The sequence below is a fragment of the Elephas maximus genome, chromosome 1, assembly GCF_024166365.1.
Source record: "Elephas maximus indicus isolate mEleMax1 chromosome 1, mEleMax1 primary haplotype, whole genome shotgun sequence".
Lineage (NCBI taxonomy): Eukaryota > Metazoa > Chordata > Mammalia > Proboscidea > Elephantidae > Elephas > Elephas maximus.
In genome coordinates, this window is record NC_064819.1 from 164,163,450 (window position 1) to 164,184,658 (window position 21,209).

Here is a 21,209-nt window from a genome sequence, read left to right on the forward strand (position 1 = left end):
TAAATAAATGAGGGCCAAGTAGGGACTTCAAGGGTCAAGCCCAATGAAATATTTATATAGTCAGGGCTAGGAAGGGGACACATTCTACTTTCTCTTCCCTTTCACTCTAAACTCCAATACCAAAGGAAACAGGAGTTTCATAAATTCCTAAATCAATTGCTACCAGTAGAACACAACCTAACACATTACACACCATTTACCAAGCATCCACCTCCTGTCACGGCCTAGCTTTCAGAAAACTTGGTCCACGTAGCAGGATGCTCCAAGCCCCACCATTTCACCAAAACCACTCTTGCCCAAGTCAACAATGACCCCTTTGTCGCAAAATCCAAAGAAACTTTTTTTTCCTATATTTAGCTTCTTTGACCTTTCTGCAGCATCTGACACTATTAACCTCTTTGCTGGATCTCTTCCTTGGCTTATGTCTCTACTGCTTTTCCTCCCATGTCTCATGTGTCTTCTTCTCAGGCTACCTGAAGGACTCTTTTTCTCCCCAACTCTTTATATGTTCCCAAGATCTCTATCTCCACTCCTCCTATCTCTTTACTCCACATTCCTAGGACGATCTAATTCATGCCCATGATTTCAAACTGATGACTCCCAAATCTATATCCAGCCCAGACCTTGCTGAGATCTATAGCTTCCATGTGGCCAATCCTCAGAAACTGAAAACAAACATTTCCAAAATTGGACTCATCGTCTTCACTTCCTTCAAACCTGCTTCACCTCACCCAAGTCAGAATCCTCGGAGTTATTCTCCACTGCCCCCTCTCTGTTGGCAGCTACATACTCTGTGAATTTGCCCTTTTCTCCAATTCCATTAACACTGTTACATCATTCCTTCATCATTCCTCAACCATGAGGACAGTAGCCTCCCAGCAGGTCTTCTGACATTCCTTCTAGTCCCCTCGAAATCTATTTGCCCCAAGACAGCCACTAAAACCAAAAACCCACTGCCACTGAGTCGATTCCAACTCATACTGACCCTATAGGACTGAGTAGAACTGCTCATAGGGTTTCCAAAGAGAAGCTGGTAGATTTAAACTGCCAACCTTTTGGTTGGCAGCCATAACACTTAAGCACTGTGCCACCAGGACTCCAAAACAGCTGCTAAGAGCCTCCTAAAACGCAAATATAACTGTGTATCACGCTGCTTCTTAGAGTATTTTATTAACTCCCCACAGCTCCTCAGCATGGTACACGGCACACCAGCCCCCCAGCCCATGGCCTGCCCCCTCTATGACCTGACCTTTCTCCAGCCCATCTCCCAGCATACAGAATTGCATGCCTTTTCCCAAACTCCTCTTTCTTGCCTCTAAACTTTGCAGATGCTGCTCCCTCGGCCTGGACACCCTAATCTTCCCTATTATCCAGCCCCTTCATTCACCACTTTGATTATCCCTAGATTCCATGTCATACCACCTCCTCTGGGAAGCCTTCCCTTCTTCTTTCCAGCAGGTGCTGGCTGCCTTTTTTCAGTTCTTCAAACTCTCCCCCAGCACTGACCATTATGCAGGCTCAGTGACTCTTCTCCAGCCTATGAGGACAGAGTCTTATTCGCCTTGCTTCCCCAACATCTAGCACACTCCCTGGCCACTAGTAGTTATTCACTTTATTCATTAGGTTTGCTGAAAGAATGAATTATTGATTGAATGAAAAAATGTGTTCCTCCTGAACCAGCTATTGCTAAGCAGTGTTTCTAAGAGATGACACACATTTAAATAGAAAAATGGAAAGAGAAAAGTGCCGATGGAGAATAAAGAGGGGCTGCCACTCTTCTGGGATTCGTGGGAAGAGGCCCGCTGCACAAGGAATCATGAATTATTAACTGGAGAGGGCAGGGAGGGCCAATTTGGAAACTAGACTTGGCTAGGCAATTAAAATAATCTATCATTCTGAAGGAAGGAGCCCCGCTGGTGCAGTGGTTAAGCACTCAGCTGCTAACCAAAAGGTCGGCAGGCAATTCGAACCCACCAGCCACTCCAGGGGAGAAAGATGTGGCAGTCTGCTTCCATGAAGATTTATGGCCTCAGAAACTCAGCAGCTCTACTCTGTCCTACAGGGTCGCTATGAGTTGGAATCAACTCAATGACAGTGGGTTTGGTTTGAATGAAGGCCTACTTCAGGAAGCTGAGAAACTTATTTTCCTTATCGCAACGGATATTTCCGATCTTTCCTGCAAAATGGAGTCAGAGTGTTTTTTTTTTTTTTAAATAAGATTGATTGTTTTAGTTGTCAAACAGCAGAATAACACCTGCCCAAACATTTTTTTAAGGATCTCAAGAAGACAGACCAACAAAAGCCAGTCTCTGATCTTTCAATGACAGAATCTCTAGTTACAACCTAACACAATGCCTGGCCCATAGAAGAAAGAAATATTAATATGTGGAATACCATAGCAAACTTCTGTTTGATGAATGAGACCCAGTGAGAGACTTCCAAACTCAAGAATGCCTTTCTCCGTGCCGTGCCACATCCTCGAAACCTTTTGCTTGTCTTCTACATTCTCTACTTCACCAAGTTTCATGAGCTTTAGACCAGCCCCTCTGAACAGGAACCCTCACTACATCTAATGCTGGGAGAAAAGAAAACTGAAACACAATCGTAGAATTGTAACTGGGGGGAGTCTCCTGGCTTTTAGAAAAGAACTTCTTTGAGTAAGTCACTTTAGTAATGCACTCCACCCCACCTACCCTCCATTCATCAAAACAACAAAGTTGAAATTTAAAACCTATGACCTGCCTAGAAGGGAACTTGAATTCACTGTTCTAATACTTATATTGTTATAGGTGAAAATGTTACCACTAGATGGTCTCACAGTGGTGCCTTGCACACTTTCTTATGGGGCTGGAAGACTCTTAAGACACTCACTGATGTCCACAAGGGGTCAGTATGGCACACCGAAGAAGCTGTAGTTTCTGTTACCGAAAATCAATTTCATTCCAGGAATTTGACCTTGTGTCTCTCTGACTTCCCTTATACGGGCTTCCCTGCATTGGATCTAACTTAAGCATTCAGTGGCACAAAGGGAATACAAAACCGTCTCCTTCATCTTCAATAACAGCTTTTACAAGCAAGTGGAACATAAATGATTGGATTTCAAGTGCCAGAAAAACCACTTTATAACTGAGCCACCCTATCCGAGCAAGCCTAAAGCAGACTCAGAATTATGCGATGTTATATAATAATGCTTTCTATTGCCTCTGCTTTCCAGAAAATCATACCTGAAGTGGGAGATTCTTACAGTTTCAGGTCAAAATAAACACATGTGAAAAGTCCAGATAATGAAATCAGTTGGGTGGGTTTACTGGATTTCCTCTTCCACTTCTGTGAGTACAGACATGGCCTTGGAACTAACTGTATTCCCCACAGTGACAGTCAGAACTTAACAAGATCTCACGGAAAGCTCACACTTGTAATGTGTTCCTGCACACTGCGGTACTTCCCTCTGGTGGGCCACAGATGCCCATTTTGGGTGTGATCTCTGGACCAGAAAAGGGGAGGGAGGAGAGGGTGTGAAGGGAAGGGTACTGGGGATTCTCTGCTTGAGGTTTTTCCGTCCCGTGTGGACAGAAAGGATGTTTCCTTCACTGGGATTTAGAGATCTCAGGAAAGCCCTAGCACAGTTTCCCCAAAGCAAGAAACTGGCTAAAGTTTTGGAAGCCTGATAAAACAGACAGAGATGGGCTTCCTTTTTCTTCTGCTACTTGGTATTTAAAGAATTGTGGGGGAATTAGTTATGTTACTTGGAAATTTCCTCTCAACAAAGGCCTCTCCTCCCAGCTTCAATATTTTTCCTCAAATTACCATGTTTTATGTAAATAACACGCACCTTCTATGTTTGTTTGCCAACCACACTCCTCCCCTCCCCCCAGGAGGTATTTTCATAACCTCCTCTATGTCAACTTTTTTATATAATGCTGTTAAAAAATTAGCATGCTGCATGTTTTGAATTGTGTATCAACTTGTCTAGTCCATGATTCCCTGTATTGTGTGATTGTCCACCGTTTTGTCATCTGATGTGATTTTCCTATATGTTGTAAATCCTACCTCTATAATGTTAATGAGGCAGGATTAGAGGAGTTATGTTAATGAGACAGGACTCAATCTACATGATTAGGTTGTATCTTAAATCAATCTCTTTTGAGATATAAAAGGGAGACGGGAGCAGAGAGACAGGGGGATCTCATACCACCAAGAAAAAAGCACTGGGAGCATAACACATAAGCACTGAAAAGGTCTTCTACCACGGAAAATTGATGACAAGGACCTGCACCCACAGCCAACCGAGAGAGAACGCCTTCCGCTGGAGCTGGCGCTCTGAATTCAGATTACTGGCTTCCTAGACTGTAAGAGAATAAATTTGTTTGTTAAAGCCATCATTCACTTATATTTCTGTTACAGCAGTACTAGATAACTAAGACAGTGCACTCAGGAAAACATCTCGTGGCACAGGGAAGGGCACAGTTGGGAAACACATAGAAGGCCCATGTAATTTACGTAAAAATACAGTAATCATTGAGTAAACACAAATAAGAAGTAATAGCTAACCCAAAAAAAAAAGTATTTTTCAATTTATAAAGTCAATTAAGGAAATCAAATTATCATTAGAAAAGTCTACTACATATGAAGGAACCCCTCTGGCGCAATGGTTAAATGCTCCACTGCTAACCAAAAGGCTGGTGGTTTGAACCCATCAGAGGCTCTGTGGGCAAAAAGACCTGGTGATCCTCTCCCATAGAGTTCTACTCTGTCCTATAGGGTTGATATGAGTCATAATGGACACTATGGCACACAACAACAACTACATATGCCCCAAGCAGCTCCTGAACCACCTAGGCATCTGTGGTTTGTAAAATATTCTTCCCTACCAGAGAAACCCTATGGGGCAGTTCTGCTCTGTCCTATAGGGTCACTATGAGTCGGAATTGACTCGACGGCACTGGGTTTCTTTTTTTTTTTTTTTTTACCAGAGCACTGCCTCCCAACTCTCCCTTGTGCCCTCCACCCACAGCCACCCTCCTCGCGCCCATCGAAGACCTGCCTCCCATCAAGAACTAGCTCAGGGATGAGGGGAGGGAAGGCAAGAGGACGTGAACTTCTGCTAGTAAGTAAACATATAAAATAACATGCATACCCGGAGCAGAAAGCAGCAATGGGTGGTACTTTGGTATCTCGCTGGATCAAAGACTTTATAACCCAAATATAAATTTTCTGAATCACTATAGAAATTATAGACTGGTACCCAAAGCAACAACTAAAACGTATGGCTTTCAGCTTTTTTTCGAGGCAACAGACAGAACAAAAGCACTAGGCATCAACGAGCCCATCAATCAAATGAGGTGGTGCTGCAGAGGGCAGCATCAACAGAAGACACAGAGGGTTGGGGTGGCCCTATGCTGGTTCTTCATTTCCTTCAGTTGCTGCAATGCCAGGACTGGAGCCTGGCAAGCAAGGCTTTTCCCAGAAGCTAAGCACATCACGGTCATGGATTTCTACCCACACTGCAACCCTGCACTATTTAAGATGACAGGCCCAGCAGTTCTCCATCCGTATTATAAGGAGAAGACCTGGCTTCATTCCCGTAACACTGAGTCTGTGATTACTCCCACACAGATCTGTATCTCTGCTTCTTCCCTCTCTTAATTCCCTCCTTGTTCCCACTCCCTTCACTTCTATAATGATGGAGGTGGGCAGAAAACAGTACTTCAGGTCAGGTAGGCAAGAGCTGAAAGTAGTAAGAAGAAAAATAAAGAATCACTTTAAAATGAGAGACAGAAACAGCAAGTCTTCCATTAAAGAAAGGGCTATCTAGATGAAATACAGAGATGATGAGGAAGGACATTCTATAATCAACCCCACACTGAGTGTATCTCTTGGTGGGGGAGGTGCAGTAAAAGCTACTGAGTGAGCACCTGGCCCAGGAATAACAATCAATGCCAAAAAATTACGTTTAATTCTTAATTAAATCTTCAGAACAAGAGAAGTTCGCAGAAATGGGAGAAAACTACTCTCATCTCTTGGGGTGTAGAAAAAGATACTGAAACTCCAGAAAACGGATGAAAGGAAAAGGCCCACATGATAATGAGTTTATAAAGCAAGGGCTGTGTCTGCTTAACTCACGGTGTCACAGACAGCAGAGCAGTGACAACGCAGAGCAGGGGCAACTCATTAAACGTAGGGAATACAAACTATAGTCAATAGGCTATCAGAGCAAAGACACCCCAGAAAGGAGTAGCCTGTTACTTCTGGAACACAGAGAAGCTCTTGTTATCTAAACAAAAATGACAGTAATCTTACAAAGGTATGTGCAAATTACTTCACCTAGGAATTCTACCCTGGCTTCATTTTCTATTTATTACTTTAGTTCAGTACTTTGTATTTGTAAATACTCCTGATCCCAAGCGAATGAATTATCCCCCACAACTTTGTGAGTTCCAGTCTAGACCAGGGGTCGGCAAACTTTACATTTTGAAAAGGTTGAAAAAAAATCAAAAGAGGAATAAAATACTAAATTTTATAAAATTCAATTTTCAATGTCCATTAGAAAACCTTTCACTGGAACACTGTCCCAGTATTCACTTCTATATTGTTTATGGCTGATCTCCTGCTACAAAGGCAGGGCTGGGTAGTTGCAAAAGAGTCCACATGGCCCACGAAGACCAAAAATTATCTGACCCTGTACAGAAAATGCTTGCCAATCCCTAGTCTAGATACCTAGCAATTTAACAGTCCTAACTTTGGCGCCTTCTTATCCTGAAGGATTAACACAGAAATTTTTTGAGAAGGTGGGACGAGTATCTAAAAAATGAAACAGAACTTGGAGTTTACTTGAGAAGTCTGTGGTCAGGAGGTGCGCTGCGCCCGCCACTAAGCCCAAGGGACTCACCAGTAGAAGTGTTCCTCCACCATTTTGGTCACCGCTCTGGAGACAGCTCTTTCATGAGGGCCAAGGTTTTTGTTTAAATTCACTCCAAGTTTCTCTTCCAAAAAGTCAATTATGAACTCTGTGCCAGAAACTTTTTCATTATTATATTCAATCCAAGGCATTTTCCCTTGAGCAGACAGTTTTCCGCCAAAATAGTTCTAAGCAGAGTAAATTTTAAAAAGAGAAGAACAATGTTGTATTTATATTTCACTCTATGATTAACAGAAACAAACGTTGCAACCTTATATTTGGTAGTGACTGTACTTACTATTCAAGTGAATGAATTCAGCACATAAATTCTTGAAGAGATTAAATGGTTACTTTATGAAAAAAAAGGGGGGGAGGGGATGAACTATCCCACAGGAAGATATCACTTTATTCCCATCGATTTTATCTTAGGCTCTGGCTTATTGTAAAATATAGAACCTCAGCCCCCCAATCCCTGAGAGGAAAGGGTACTAAATGATCCTGATAATGGTCAGTCTAGTTATAATAAATGAACAGTCCAAAATGTAAAATTAAACCATGAGGAAGCTTGTACTGACTAGGCTATTGACCAAATACCTCACTTAAGATTCTGTATTTTACACCTGAATAATGCTTAAGACCACTACACTATAAACAAGTGGTTCCAGGAACTGTAACACTTAGGTATAACAAAGTATACACAACAGACTCAACTACCCTTAAAACCAAACCCACTGTCACTGAGTCAATTCTGACTCATAGCGACTCAACTACAGTGCCTGCTAAAAATGCAGACTCCTGGGCCCTGGCGTAGTCCTCTGGATCAGAATATTGGAGAGATGGCCCAGAAATCTATGTTTCTGACAAGTTCCCCTTTGATTCATACGCATACTGGAAGTTTACAGTGTCTCAAAGGAACTCGATCCCAGAAAGGGGTGAGATGGGGGCTCGCACATTTTGTGAACACATAGAATTACAGAGTGACCTTCGTAGTTCAATCATGTATACAAGACTAATGGGCACACTAGCCCAAAAGCAAACACAAGAGGGCAGGAAGGGACAGGAAAACTCAAAGAATGGAAACAGGGAACCCAGGGTAGGAAAGGGGAGAACGTTGACACATCATGGGATTGGCAACTAATGTCACAAAACAATTTGTATATTAACTGTTTAATGAGAAACTAATTTGCTGTGTAAATTTTCACCTAAAGCACAATTTAAAAAAATAATGGTAATAATTACAGAGTAACATTTGCTGCCTACTGTATGAAAACAGTCAAGATCTTAGCCACACTGATGGAGGAGATTGGGATAATGATTCCATTTATACAATTGCTTTTCTCAGTGAATTTTGATCACTTAGATCCCAAAGTTGATTTTTAAATCTGAATCAGCTCTCTTGGTGTTCTACACAGCCTAAATTAGTCACTATTGCAAACTCTTCTTCATATTCCATACAAGTAGAGAGTTCAGACACTGTTGGATAATAAGAAGGAATGGATATCTCTAGAAAGGTGATTTTTACTTTCCATTTGCATTTTTTATTGTTTGAATTTTTTATAAGGTCCACATGTCATATGTGATCAGAAAAAACAGTAAAGCTATTTTTGTTTTTAAAAAAATTAACTCTATTCACCTCTCTGCACATTTTCTGTAATTTCCAGTGAATCTATAATTATTACAAAACAAAACAAAAATTAAATAAAAATGAGTTACCAGTATTCATATCTTGATTTTTGGTTTTTAAAAATAACTATGACCAATACATTGCGCTTTTTTTAAAAAAGCTTGTGGGTTCCTACTAATGGTCATCAAATATTCATTCCAGTCTCACTTAGGTTAAAAAATTAAAAAAGCTTGAAGTATAAGAGCATGATCTTAGGAATATGGCATTTTAGTCTTTTCTAAAGGGCACAGGGCAAAGAACAGGCTGAGGGTGGAGTGCCCTGGGGCTAGGACAGAACACCTCTCTGCAGACCTGTCCAAGAACTGAGCTATGAGCCCTCCCAGGCACCACTTGCATCAACACAAGCCCTCCCTGCCAGCATGGGGCGTTCAGGGAACTCTAGCCAGACAGAGTGTCCCTTTCTAAACCACCAAACCATTTCCTTCTATTTAGGATCTCTGCCACCTCCTGAATACTCCTTGCATTTATTTTTCATAGAGACCTCACAAAAGGAAAAATTTACCCCGGTGACTACTTCTTTAAAAACATGCGTATAAGAAATAATTATTTTAGAAGGGATTAAGTTCTCCCCTTCTCAAGCCAGCCAGTTGCCATCCAGTCAACTCTGACTCATGGCAACCCCATGTGTGTTAGAATAGAACTGCGCCCCATAGGATTTTCAATGGCTGTCTTTTCGGAAGTGGATTGCCAGGCCTTTCTTCCCAGGTGCCTCTGGGTAGACTTGAACCTCCAACTTTTTGGTAAGCAGTTGAGTGTGTTAATGTTCGCACTGCCCAGGGACTCCTCTCCTTCTCCAAGACCTCTGTAACAGCTTCAGGCTCCACAGCTAGGAGGGTGGTCTACTGCTTCAGTTACACTCACTAAAGGCAGCTGCTCTGAAACATGAACAAAGGTAGGCAGGAGGCTGGTAAAGACAGGTCTGCAGCAGTTGGCCTCAAAGGCTTGAAGGAAAGAAAGGAAAGGGCAGAACAGCCTGGCAGCTGCTGCAGCTGCTGCAAACAGCAGGAGTACTTTATCATGGGGGAGGAGTACAAGAAGCACTACAGAGCGCAAAATTCAGGGTTTGGACCCTAGCTGCCCTAAAGTTGTCACGGCTAAAAAAGGCATTCTGATCAAGTGTGATGATGGAACAGAGATAGGTGGAAGCTGGGTAGCAATCTCTTCCTTCAATTTGAGACTCTCAGTAACACATTCAAGTGCTGACAGCCAACACCAGGCTGAACAATGATCTTCCAGATCTGATTCAATGCATTAGATCATTTAAGCTTTGTCTGTTTTTAGTTACTAATTGCTATTTTCTCCTTCAGTGCTGGCTTACAATGTCCTGCATAATCTCCCTGATTCTCTCTCTCCACTTACCCTTGTACTCCAGTCCCCAGTCAAAAGAACCCCTTTCTGTTCCTCAAACACCCCCGTGCTCTTCCTGATGCCCCAACCTGAAGTCCACATTGAGTGCCACCTCCACCATATTCCCAGAGGACCTCTGCAATAGCACTTAGGAAAGCCGAGAGGATGTAATTCGCCCCATCCATCTCCCAGACCGAAGTAGGCTCAGAAAGTACAGGCCGTGGAAAGTCAGGAGTCAGAGAAGCAAAACCATAAGCAGGGCAGTCAAATGCTCGGCTGGGTGAGGAGCCCTCCCCCTCTCATCTCCCAGCAGATCTGTTACAATCTAGAAAGACCACCTACTCCCAAGGCTGTTCTTTGTAAGAGCTTCAAGATGAACTCTGAGGAGAGGAGCCATCTGGAATGGCAGGAAACCAGAGGGACCACCCTGGTTTTGGAATGCCTGAGGCTTGCTCACTTCCCTTTCTTAAACTCTCTTAGAGGGACACAAACGGGGGTCTAGGCTTTAGCCCTTGCCCAGCACAAATTCCCAGGCAGAGAGGCTGATGTCCATGGTATATTGAAGCTTTTGGATGAGAACAAGTAGACACTTGAGGAGTACAACTACTATAAAAGAAGGGCAACAGACTGAATACATGTGACCGGAAGCAGAATTATTGGGACAAACCAAATAACTTGAATTAGCATAATAAATATACTCTAAGGGATAAAGGAAGAGATTAATAATACAAGCCAAGTAGAAACATTAAGAAGAAAAATATTAAAAAAATAAGGAGCATAATAACCTGTGGCCATCGAGTCGATTCCAACTCATAGCAACCCTACAGGACAGAGTAGAACTGCCCCATAGGGTTTCCAAGGAACGTCTGGTAAATCTGAATTGCCAACAGTTTTGGTTAGCACCCAAGCTCTTAACCACTACGCCACCAGGGCTCCAAAGAGCATAACAGATGAAATAAATAGCATGATGAATACAGGAAGAGAACAGACCAGTGCAACAGAAGCTCAGAGGGAGGAATTCTCTCAGAAAGAACCAGAAAAGAATTAAGGGATAGAATTCAAAGAGACAGAAAAGAAAAGCAAAAGTGCCAATATGTAGATAATAAGGAACAGGGGGGAAAGTAGAGAGGGAAGATGAACAAGAGGAGGAAATAGATGAAGAAAATTAATAATTTCCCAGAAGTAAAAACATATGGAAGGTCTCAGGGTGAAAGTTTATAAATGACCAAACGGGATACATAAAGACCCACATCAAGGTACATTGTTGTGAAATTTAAGAATAATAAGATTAAAAACAAATTCCAGAGGCTTCCAGAGAGAAAAAGAAAAAAGAATCAGATTACTATCAGATTTTTCTATTGCAACATTGATGCAAAAAGACAATACAGGAATATATTCAAAGCACTAAATGAAAAGAACTTTAAACCTCAAATTACCAAATATGAAGGCATAATAAAGACATTATCAGGCCTGGCTTGAATATAAAATATAAAATAAATGTTAGAAATAAGTCCTAATAAAATAATAATTATAACAAGTATACCCCAGATTATATAAATGGGTTAAACTACCCAATTAAAAGACTCTCAGATTGGATAAAACTAATGCATTGCCTATGAGAGACAAACATAAAATACAGAACAGCCAAAAACAAAAGGGTGGAGAAAGATGTCTCAAGCAAATATGAACCAAAAGAAAGCTAGAGAAGCAATCTTAATACCTGATAACATTGAATTCAAGGATTAAAAGATTCATAAGGGACAAAAAGGAATGCTATATACTGGAAAAGAAACAAAACAGTAAAGATATAATCTTTCATATTATACATACTTATCGATACAATGACAAATATTATTATATAAAGCAAGAACAGATAGAATGACAGGAAAAAGACATAAATCAACAAATACACTTAAATATTTTAACATACTCCTTTCAGAAAATGCTAGAACAGCAGACAAAAAATAAGCAGAGATATAGAAGGTGTAAATGACACCCTAAACATGCTCAAGCAAGTAGATATATAAAGAGCTCTATACCCAGAGAATATGTAGATTATTTTCAACATTTATAAAAATTAATGACACAATAGGCTAAAAAAAAAAAAGTCTCAGTAAATTCCAAGGAATCAATACGACAGAGACTATCTTCTCTGACCATAAAACTAGAAATCAGTAACAAAATCAAAGCCTTAAAAAAATTCCACCTGGCTGGAACTGTGTTAAAAAGAAAAACATAGGAGAAATTTTTAAAAATACAAGAACTGAATGACAATGAAAAAACACAACATGTCAAATCTGTGAGATGCAGGTAAAGCATTACTCAGAGGGAAATTTATGCCTTTAAGTACACTCCTCTATTCATTCTTTAATGCAGAAATGAGCAAGTGTTTCCCAAGCATTCACACAGAACTTAGAACACTGTGGAAAAGCTCTCACAAAATCTACAAATATCTATCCAGTGGCCTCCTGGTGCCTCTGTTCCTGGGATTCATGAAAGACAAAGTATAATGCTGTCAATAAATAAAAACCCAAATAATACAGGAGGCAATGGCGCACTCATCTTTAGTAACAACCACCCAACAGGCCTATCCTGGAATCCCTGGGTGACACATATGGTTAAGTGCTCAACTAACAGCCAAGAGATTGGCAGTTCAAACCACCCAGAGACACCCTTGGAAGACAGGTCAGGCAACCTACTTCTGAAAGGTCACAGACTTGAAAACCCTATGGAACAATTCTACCTGCACACATGGGATCGCCATGAGTCTACATCAACTCGCCAGCAACTAATAACAATGACAACAGGCCTATTCAAACTATTAACCAAACCAGGATCTATGTCAGGGGAAAATACCATTGCCCTGAAGCTCTTAGAGGTCTACAAACCCTTTTGTAAAAGAGACCCTGAATCAAGTATTCCCATCTTACTAAGGACTGGACACTGCTACTTTCATACTCCACCCCCTCTGCCACCAAGAGCATGCTAGTTGCACTCTGTGGGATTAAATACTACCTCCTATAACAGATACTGCTGTCATGCGAATAAAACATATTTGTAATATATACCTGATAGGGTAAGTCAGCCATCCTTAAATAAGTTTCCATTTTCAAACAGAAAGGAGACAAACTGGGAACACCATTGTTAGGTCTCGCAAACTGATGCAAAATAATAGCATCTTTGGAGTCAATTTCTTGCTGTTTCCTGTCAAAACCGAAGCAGAAATAAACAGTCCATGTGTTATACATTCAGTTCCCTTTGTTCCTGAGAAGACACTGCTGGGTTGGAACTCTTCAATGTACAACCAGATCTGTTTGTCACTGGGGCTCACCTCACCCAGAAACACAAAATGCAAGCTTAGTCAAAACATAAGAGAACCCCATTCACCTGGATCAACAGAGGAAGAAGAAGCATCAGGTATAGGAGGAAGAAATGGAATGTATGGCTAATTGCCCCCATGAATAACTGCTTCCTTTGCCATGAGACCAGAAGAACTGGCCCAGCTACCATGACTGAACATTTTGATCAAAGATGCTATAGAAAAATCCTGATCAAAAGGGAGAAAATGTAGAACAGAATTTCAAATTCTCTTGGGATCCAGATTTTCTGGAGCCATGGAGGCTGGATGAACCCCTGAAACTATTGCCCTAATAATCTTTAAACTTAAACCAAAAATATTCCCTGGAGTCTTCTTAAAACCAAAAAATAGTTTAGCTTAACTAGTAAAGAATGTCTGCCTTGAGCACTGTGCTCTCTTAAGAACTATTTGCACAGATCAAACTGACAACAGGAACTTGAAAGATCGATAAGAACCTTAGGGGCAGTGAGTTTATGTTAAAGGAGGAGGAACAATTCAGAAAAGGAGGGTGAGAATGGTTGCTCAACTTAAAGAATGTAATCAAAGTCACTGATTCATACACGTAGAAATTGTTGAATTGGTATGTTCTGCTGTGTATATTCTCAACAAGAAAAAAATAAAATAAACGATTTAAAAAAAGAAAAACACACACACACACACACACGAGAACTTTACAAACTTCGATAGGGCCATGACCACAAGGGCTCAGAAAAGTAACCACATTTCAGCCTTCTCTGTTATCTGTAGCCTATGGGCCAGAAGGGTATTTTCTGGTACAGGTTCACCTCTTCTCCAGTCGGCTATGTTTACCTGACAGAGACAAGTTGGATGGATAAAAATGATATTCTGTGCTTACTATGTGGCAGGTATTCCACAGGTATTGTCTCATTTCATCCTCGCAATCACCTTATGAGCTAGGAACTGTTGTTATCCATGTTTTATAGATGAAGAAACTGAGGCACAGAGGATTAACTTGCCCAAAGTCACATTGCCAGTAAATGGCAGAACCTGACTAAACCAGGCAGTCAGAGCCTACCTTCTTGACTATACCCTAAAAGTCTATTTAAGAATAGACCCAGGAATAGTAGTGCAGATGTGCTCTGCCATAACCAAGGTTTGCAGGAAATCCATGACTGAATATTCTGGTCCAACTTGCTTATGTCCTCATCTGGCCTTTGTGGTGACGTCTGGGTTCTCTGCTCTCACATTTCTGCCTTCACAGGGTTCCCACTTTCACCACACAGCATGTATTTTAGCACCCCTGCCTCTTCCCTGTCTTCTATCTCAGCCATATAACCATCTTTTCCTTTGGCTACTTTTTTGGGTGGGGATGACTTCCATGGGTACCGTTTTTCAATAGCCACCATGTAGTAGAGTGAAAGCTGGATTCCAAGTCTGGACACCTGGTGTCAAGTCCAAGCCCTGCTGCTCACTGGCTGTGTTACCCTGTACCGCCACGCCTTCCTCACCTGGAAAGTGAGGACAGGACCAATTCTGCATCAATGATTGTGAGGATTAAATAGGGTGGTATCTGTAAATATTTGGTGAGCTATCAAGCCCTGTATAAGAGTGACAGGATTTATTCTCATCTAAAGAGAAGTGGTCTTATGCCCTTAAGCTACAAAATGCCATCATTTCGCACAGCCCCACTCATACCTTGCCATCTTTCACTCTACCTAAACATTTCCTGGTCAAATAAACTTTACTCTTCCCCTTGACCTTCCTGAGCCTCTGGTTCCCTCACATCATTCCCAGTTTAATCCCACACCACCTCTACCCAAGCAAGGGCAAGCTCTTTGTATAAACATCACACAGACACTCAACCTACTGAAGCATCTTTATTTAGTAAAAGAATCTTTTGGAGAAGGTTACCACCTGAATGCTTTTTCAACTTAGAGAGTTTAAAAATGACTTAGTTAAAGAGTTAAAAATATTTTTAGAATATTAATCCTCTCAAGTCAAAATCTAAAATGCTGCTTGCTGCTTTCTGGCAATACTCACTATAAAATAAAAGTTTTCATTCTGATGGTAATGTTTGGGTGGTCAGACATTATCAAGTCAAGAACCTGCTTAGAACTGTGTTCCTACAGAGCGCGACTATCGATTTGACAATTAACTGATTTTGGCCAGCCAAATAATTCAGCTCACGAAGGGGTATTTTCATGTAAATTTTCCAGGCAAAAATTGAAGAACTGAAAGGAGAGAATAAGTATAAAAGCCCCTGTTCCACTGGCCAGGATGGTCTAATTCTAATGGTTAATTTGGGTCATGCCATAATAAGAATGGATGCTAGCTACGTGTCAAGCATGTATCAACGACTTTACACACATCATACATATTAACTTACATAATTCTGACAATAATACTATAGAGTGAGCATTGTTATAGTTTAAAGTTAGTATACCATACTATTCTTATATTTTACAATAAACAAGGAAACTGAACCTTAAAGAGGTTAAATAATTTGCCCAAGGAATACCAATTTAAGGTCAAGTCTGTAATAATTCCAGTTCCCAAACTCTTAAGCATTTAAACTACACCAAAATGGGCGATTCTTCAGTTAATTTTATTAACAGTTGATTCAGACCACTCAAGCCTCAGAGGATCTTCTGATGAAAGTTTTAATAGCTAATGATGGCCAACTTTTATTGAACGGTCACTGTACGTCACACTCTGTTCTAAGCACGTCCCATGTGTTAGTTCATTTAGTCAACTCCATCAGGAAAGTTACTATTATCATTCCCATTTTACAGATAAGGAAACCAAGTAACCAAGAGGTTTACTATGGTATTCAAGGTTACATGGTTGGTTAAAGGCAGAGCCTGAATTTGAACCCAGACAACCTCGTTCCAGAGCTCTCCCTCCACATGTAAGGAACTTCTAACTTAGGATCAGAAGCCCCGGTGGGTTGTTTCCTGTACAGCTATAGTTTTTAAAGTGGCTTTATAATGAGATTTATATAATGGAACCCCTTTAGAGCATCAAGACTAGCCCCTACTCTCTTGGCTAAGGATATCACAGACGACCATGCCTTTGTATATGGCTGAGGAGCTACCAGTTTATGGAGACCTGATGATGGCTCCGTGGCCTGCTTTGATTCCCTAACTATATTTTCTAGGACAGGCTGAACCCATTGCCGAAAGAGCAAATGAGCTACTGGTAATGAAGTCATTACTTCATCATTCAATTTACAAACCACAAATTTCCAAATGCCTTATTATATTTAAGAGCTACACAGCTAGCCCCACTCAGGGAAAACAATGTAGTGGGACAATATGAGTTTTAAAATATTGTTATGGAAAAACCATGCCTAAAGCCAGAAACACCTACCTTGGTTATACTCATTATTAAACTTCCTAAATAATTCTCATCTGTTTACCTTCCTCTGTGCAGACATAGCCATAGATTAAGTCTATACAGCAGAAAAATCTAGTGTAGTGGTGAAAAGCGTGCAGTTAGCAGGGAATTCAGACAGTATAGCCATTTCAAGGTGTATTTTCCACCCCACATATTTCAAATTTGGGTTTTTTGGTTTTTGGTTTTTGCCTAAACTACAGACAATTGAAGCTCAGATTTCATCTTAAGCAGTGGCCTCTATCATGTAATCTCTGAAGTCTCAATCTTCAGTTTTCCTCAGTTTCCTATTCCCTCACTGCCCTGCACTCCCAGGGTCTGTCAGAAACTCAAACCCCCTCTTTCCCACCCAGGGGTGGATTATCCAATAGGCAGGATAGGCACAGTGCTTCCCTTGCTTACCAGATCATTTGCAGCGAACAATTTCACTTTTTCACCACATCAAAGATTCTTCTTCTAGGTTAGGCTGGCATGTCTTTCTCCCAACCCCACAGTACCCTCCTACAGAATCAATGCCTCTTTTTAAATTTACAATCCCTGATGGGTCCCTGAGGGGTCGGTTGACCCAATAAGCAAGGTAAGGGACAAGCTTACTTGTGCTTGCTTACTAACCTGTAGCAGTGAAACCCATGTGAAATTGTTCACTACAGATGATCTGGTAAGCAAGGTAGGCACAGTGCTTACCTTGCTTCCTGGATGATCCACCCCTGCAGCAGGGCCCCACCACATGCCCAAATCTCTACATTTCTCTTCCTCTCCCCCTATCAAAACTTATTTCAGAATTGGTACTTCCTAGGAGGCAGTGGCAAAAAAAGTACAGACTAGACAGACCCACATTCCTATTTAAATCTAGATTCTACTGCTCTACTCATGTGTGATCTTGGGCAAATTGCTTAACCTTTTTCAGCCTCAATTTCCTTATCTATATAATAAGCATCATGCCTCAAAGGACAGCTGTGAGGAATAAATGCAGTAATACATGTAAAGCACTTACATAGTCCTACTAAGTGCTCAAAAAATGGGTAACACTGTTATTATTCACATTATATCAGGGTTTTCCAATTCGATTTAACAAACATTTGTCAAAAAACAAAAGCGAATAAGCCTAGAGCCTAAAACACTTTAATCCAAATAAGTGTCCAAAGCTAAGGCTTAAAGTGCCCTAATTGTGGAAGGAGCTAGCTATCTGTGGGCAGAGGGCTCTGTGTTCACAGCCACATATCCCAGGACGGGGTCTGCTCCTAGGGCAAACTCTGAACTCCCCGCTATTTCTGCAAGGTCATTTAAGCCATGGTTTAGACTCAGTCCTGTAAATCCATGCCTTCACTCCCTCCACAACTTGGAAAACTGGTGAGAAGCCACATGGCTTAGGATTCTCAAAAAGCTTTGGACTCGGATACAATGGCGACACAACTGAGTTGCTGTTTAAATTACTGCACAAATGTTTTAGTCCTTCATGCAGCTTGAAACCTAACTTGAAATAGAGCTCTAAAACTAGCACAAATATACAATCATCTAGAGAGAGAATTCAATTTAAAAACGTCTATTTGGTTCAACTAGATTCAAGGCACCCTGCTGAATGACAGAATCAAACATGTAATGAGCTTAAAATAAAACTTCTTAATTATGTATGAATCAATAATGTAAAAGCCAATACATTTCCTCAGACCTAAGAGAGTCTCTGAGACTGAAAATATTCAAAATACCTAAGACAGGCTGTCCCATGCCCTCCTGGAATCCTAGCGGGCCTGTTAAAGGTCACCAACCCCATCTTTGTTTAGAGCCTATTGTGCAGGACACCCCCACTGGAAAGAGGCAGTGTGGACACAGTTCTTGCTCTTCAGAAAACACTGGCCAAAAGGGACATTCTAAGCTATTGAAAACCGCTCGGCATCTTGTAATCATCCAGTGACTGAGGGCTCAAAGGCATGGAAATTTTAATCCTCCTATATCAACCAAACGGCCTTCCCAATACCCTATGGTATTACTCTCCTGAAACAAAGATCTCCTGCCCAGCTGGATGTACCGGCAGCAACGGCCTCCATTTTCTGGTATTTCCTAGTCAACCCTGTAAACATTCTGCGGCAGTAGATGCAATTGTTTACGGCACGGCACGGGGTGACTCCTGTTATGTCAAACACGCCCATGTGCTAGTCCTGTCCTCGGATCTCCTACTGCTCACACAACAATGACATTCAAACCTGAAGATGGTGATTAGCTTTAAATACTAGACAACCAGGCAACGAGGTTAGCACTGCATCAAAACTGCACACCACACACTTGGCCATGCATGCATCCTTAACAGGGACCCAGGCTCACTGGAGCTTTTGCAATTTCAGTCTTTTGAGGATGCTGACATTTGGGGAAGGATAGTGGAGAACTAAGCTTTAAGTAAAACATGGGGTTAGCAGTTAAGATTCCAGTATTACTACCTATAAACAAATAAGGCAATTCATAAAAGTGGAACTTAGGCTTTCAAAAGAGCTCAATTCTATTGTTGAAAACACACTGCACTTAGCATTTTACTAAAAACATTTCATAATAGACTGTTTTGCAGATAACCATTAGTGACCCAGAGTATTTTTGCGTTTAGCACTGAAAGGTTGGGAGACAAATGATTTTCCTTTCCGGTAGCAATTTAATTCTTCTGTTAGCTCTAAACTGCCCCTCGAGGCCAGATAACCAAGGACTCCCGTTCGGTAAAGGTAAGGGCAGGGCGTTTGGGCATTTGGGCGGCGTGACCGACGGGTTGGCACAGGTCCCCCTCGCGCCAGCCCTGCCCTGGCCAGGTGCCCCTGTCAGCGCCCCTGCGCGGGGCCCTCTCTCCGGCTCACCTAATGACCAGGAGTTCGTGGAACAGATACGCAGCTGCGGCCAGCAAAGCTCCCCCGGTCAAGTAAAGGGTTTTCTTCCACCAGGGATCGGAGCCCAGCCCTGCCATGATCCCACCGTAATCCTGCAAAGGGAAAGCGATGATGTCCCCATAAAAGGAGAAGGGCTCCTCGGACCCGGCCCACCAGCCGAAGAAGGAGACGCTCTGGTTCCAGCTCAGATCCACCACGTACGGCCTGGACGAGGCAAAGCCAACCCCCCAGTGCATGCTGCGTGGCTGGCTGCGGGCGCCCCTCCCAGGGCCCGCGCCGCCCGCATGGGAAGGGGCCGGCGCGGCCGGGCGCGGGCTCAGCTGCGCGCGGGCGGCGCGGGCGGCGGCGAAGTAGGAACCGGCAGCGGCGGCGGTAGAGTAAGGGCCCGGGCCGCGGGCCGCGGGCTTGGCCGGCGGAGCCCTGGGGCCCTGGGCGGCAGCGGCGGCCGCCGGCTCCCCCAGCAGCGGCCTCTCCGCGCCGCTCTTTGTGTCGCCGCCTGGAGAAGGCCGCGTGATGTCATTGCTCCCCGGAGCAGGGAAACAGAGGCGGGATAAAGTCACCTACCCCGCGCCCTGCCCCCGCCCCGCATCTCCGCGGTCCGGCGGCCTCCGCCCGGCCGGAGCTGCAGGGCTGGGGCGCGCCGGGTGGGCTCCGCGCCTCCAGGCGGCACGCCCAGGAACACTCGTGGACCAGGGCAAGGGCTGCGGAGGTGGCTGGAAACGCGACTCCCCACAAACGCAGCTGCAGTCAGGGCCCGGATTTCGGTGCCCCCCTCCCCCGCCCCGCGCCCGGCCCGCCCTCCGCCTGCGCTCCCGCCCCGCCTGCCTGCGGGGAGCGCGCAGGACTCACCTGGGGCCGCGCGGAGCTGTGGGCAGGAAACGCCCCAACCGGCGGGGGCTGGGAACGAGAGCCCGGAGAGAGGTCGGAAATTAGATTGTTTCTAGGCATCAGGAAAACCCTGTGTATTTAAATAATTTATAAAAACATTGTTATTACGTCACACAGTTACCTAGTCTCGGTCACGTGCTTAGGGGAGGAGAGGTCTAGTTTGACAAATAACAAAAATGTACTCTAACTAGTGCATGTGAAAGCTGGACAATGAGTAAGGAAGACCGAAGAGGAGTTGACGCCTTTGAATTGTGGTGTTGGTGAAGAATATTGAATATACCATGGACTGCCAAAAGAATGAACAAATCTGTCTTGCAAGAAGTGCGGCCAGAATGCTCCTTAGAGGCAAGGATGGCGAGACTGTGTCTTACATACTTTGGACATGTTGTCAGGAGGGATGAGTCCCTGGAGAAGGACGTCATGCTTGGCAGAGTACAGGGTCAGCGGAAAAGAGGAAGACCCTCGACAAGGTGGATTGACACAGTGGCTGCAACAATGACCTCAAGCATAACAACGATTGTAAGGATGGCGCAGGACCGGGCAGTGTTTCATTCTGTTGTGCATAGGGTCGCTATGAGTCGGAATCGACTCAACAACACCTAACAACACCACTCTAACTAGAGAGATTTCCCCTCTGACAAACCCAGCTCAAGTCTTTCCCCCTTGAGATCATTATCACAAAACTCCTTGATTCACACGTTTATTTTGAAAAAAAAATTTTTTTTAATTTTTGGCGTAGAAAAGCTGTCAAGTAATTGTGTGTGTGTGTGTTATTAATGTTTCTTTTTAACTTCATTTTTAAAAATTTATCAGGAC

General features: G+C 42.8%; 1 protein-coding gene across 7 annotated transcripts in view; it reads right to left on the bottom strand.

Moving 5' to 3' along the window:
• Nucleotides 1-20,459, bottom strand: part of FAXC (failed axon connections homolog, metaxin like GST domain containing) — a 95,078-nt gene extending 74,619 nt beyond the window's left edge. For 3 of the 7 annotated variants that reach the window (XR_007518875.1, XR_007518874.1, XM_049897766.1), the window contains exons 1-3: nucleotides 19,476-20,060; nucleotides 12,998-13,133; nucleotides 6,890-7,086 (exon numbers count right to left, since the gene is read on the bottom strand). Coding sequence is in view for 5 of the 7 variants with exons in the window: in XM_049897766.1 (XP_049753723.1) it covers nucleotides 6,890-7,086; nucleotides 12,998-13,133; nucleotides 19,476-19,741 (599 nt within the window). In the remaining 2 variants the exon portion in view is untranslated. The other 4 variants (XM_049897784.1, XM_049897793.1, XM_049897810.1 and 1 more) reach the window with 4 other exon arrangements.
• Between the last annotated feature and the right edge of the window lie 750 nt (nucleotides 20,460-21,209).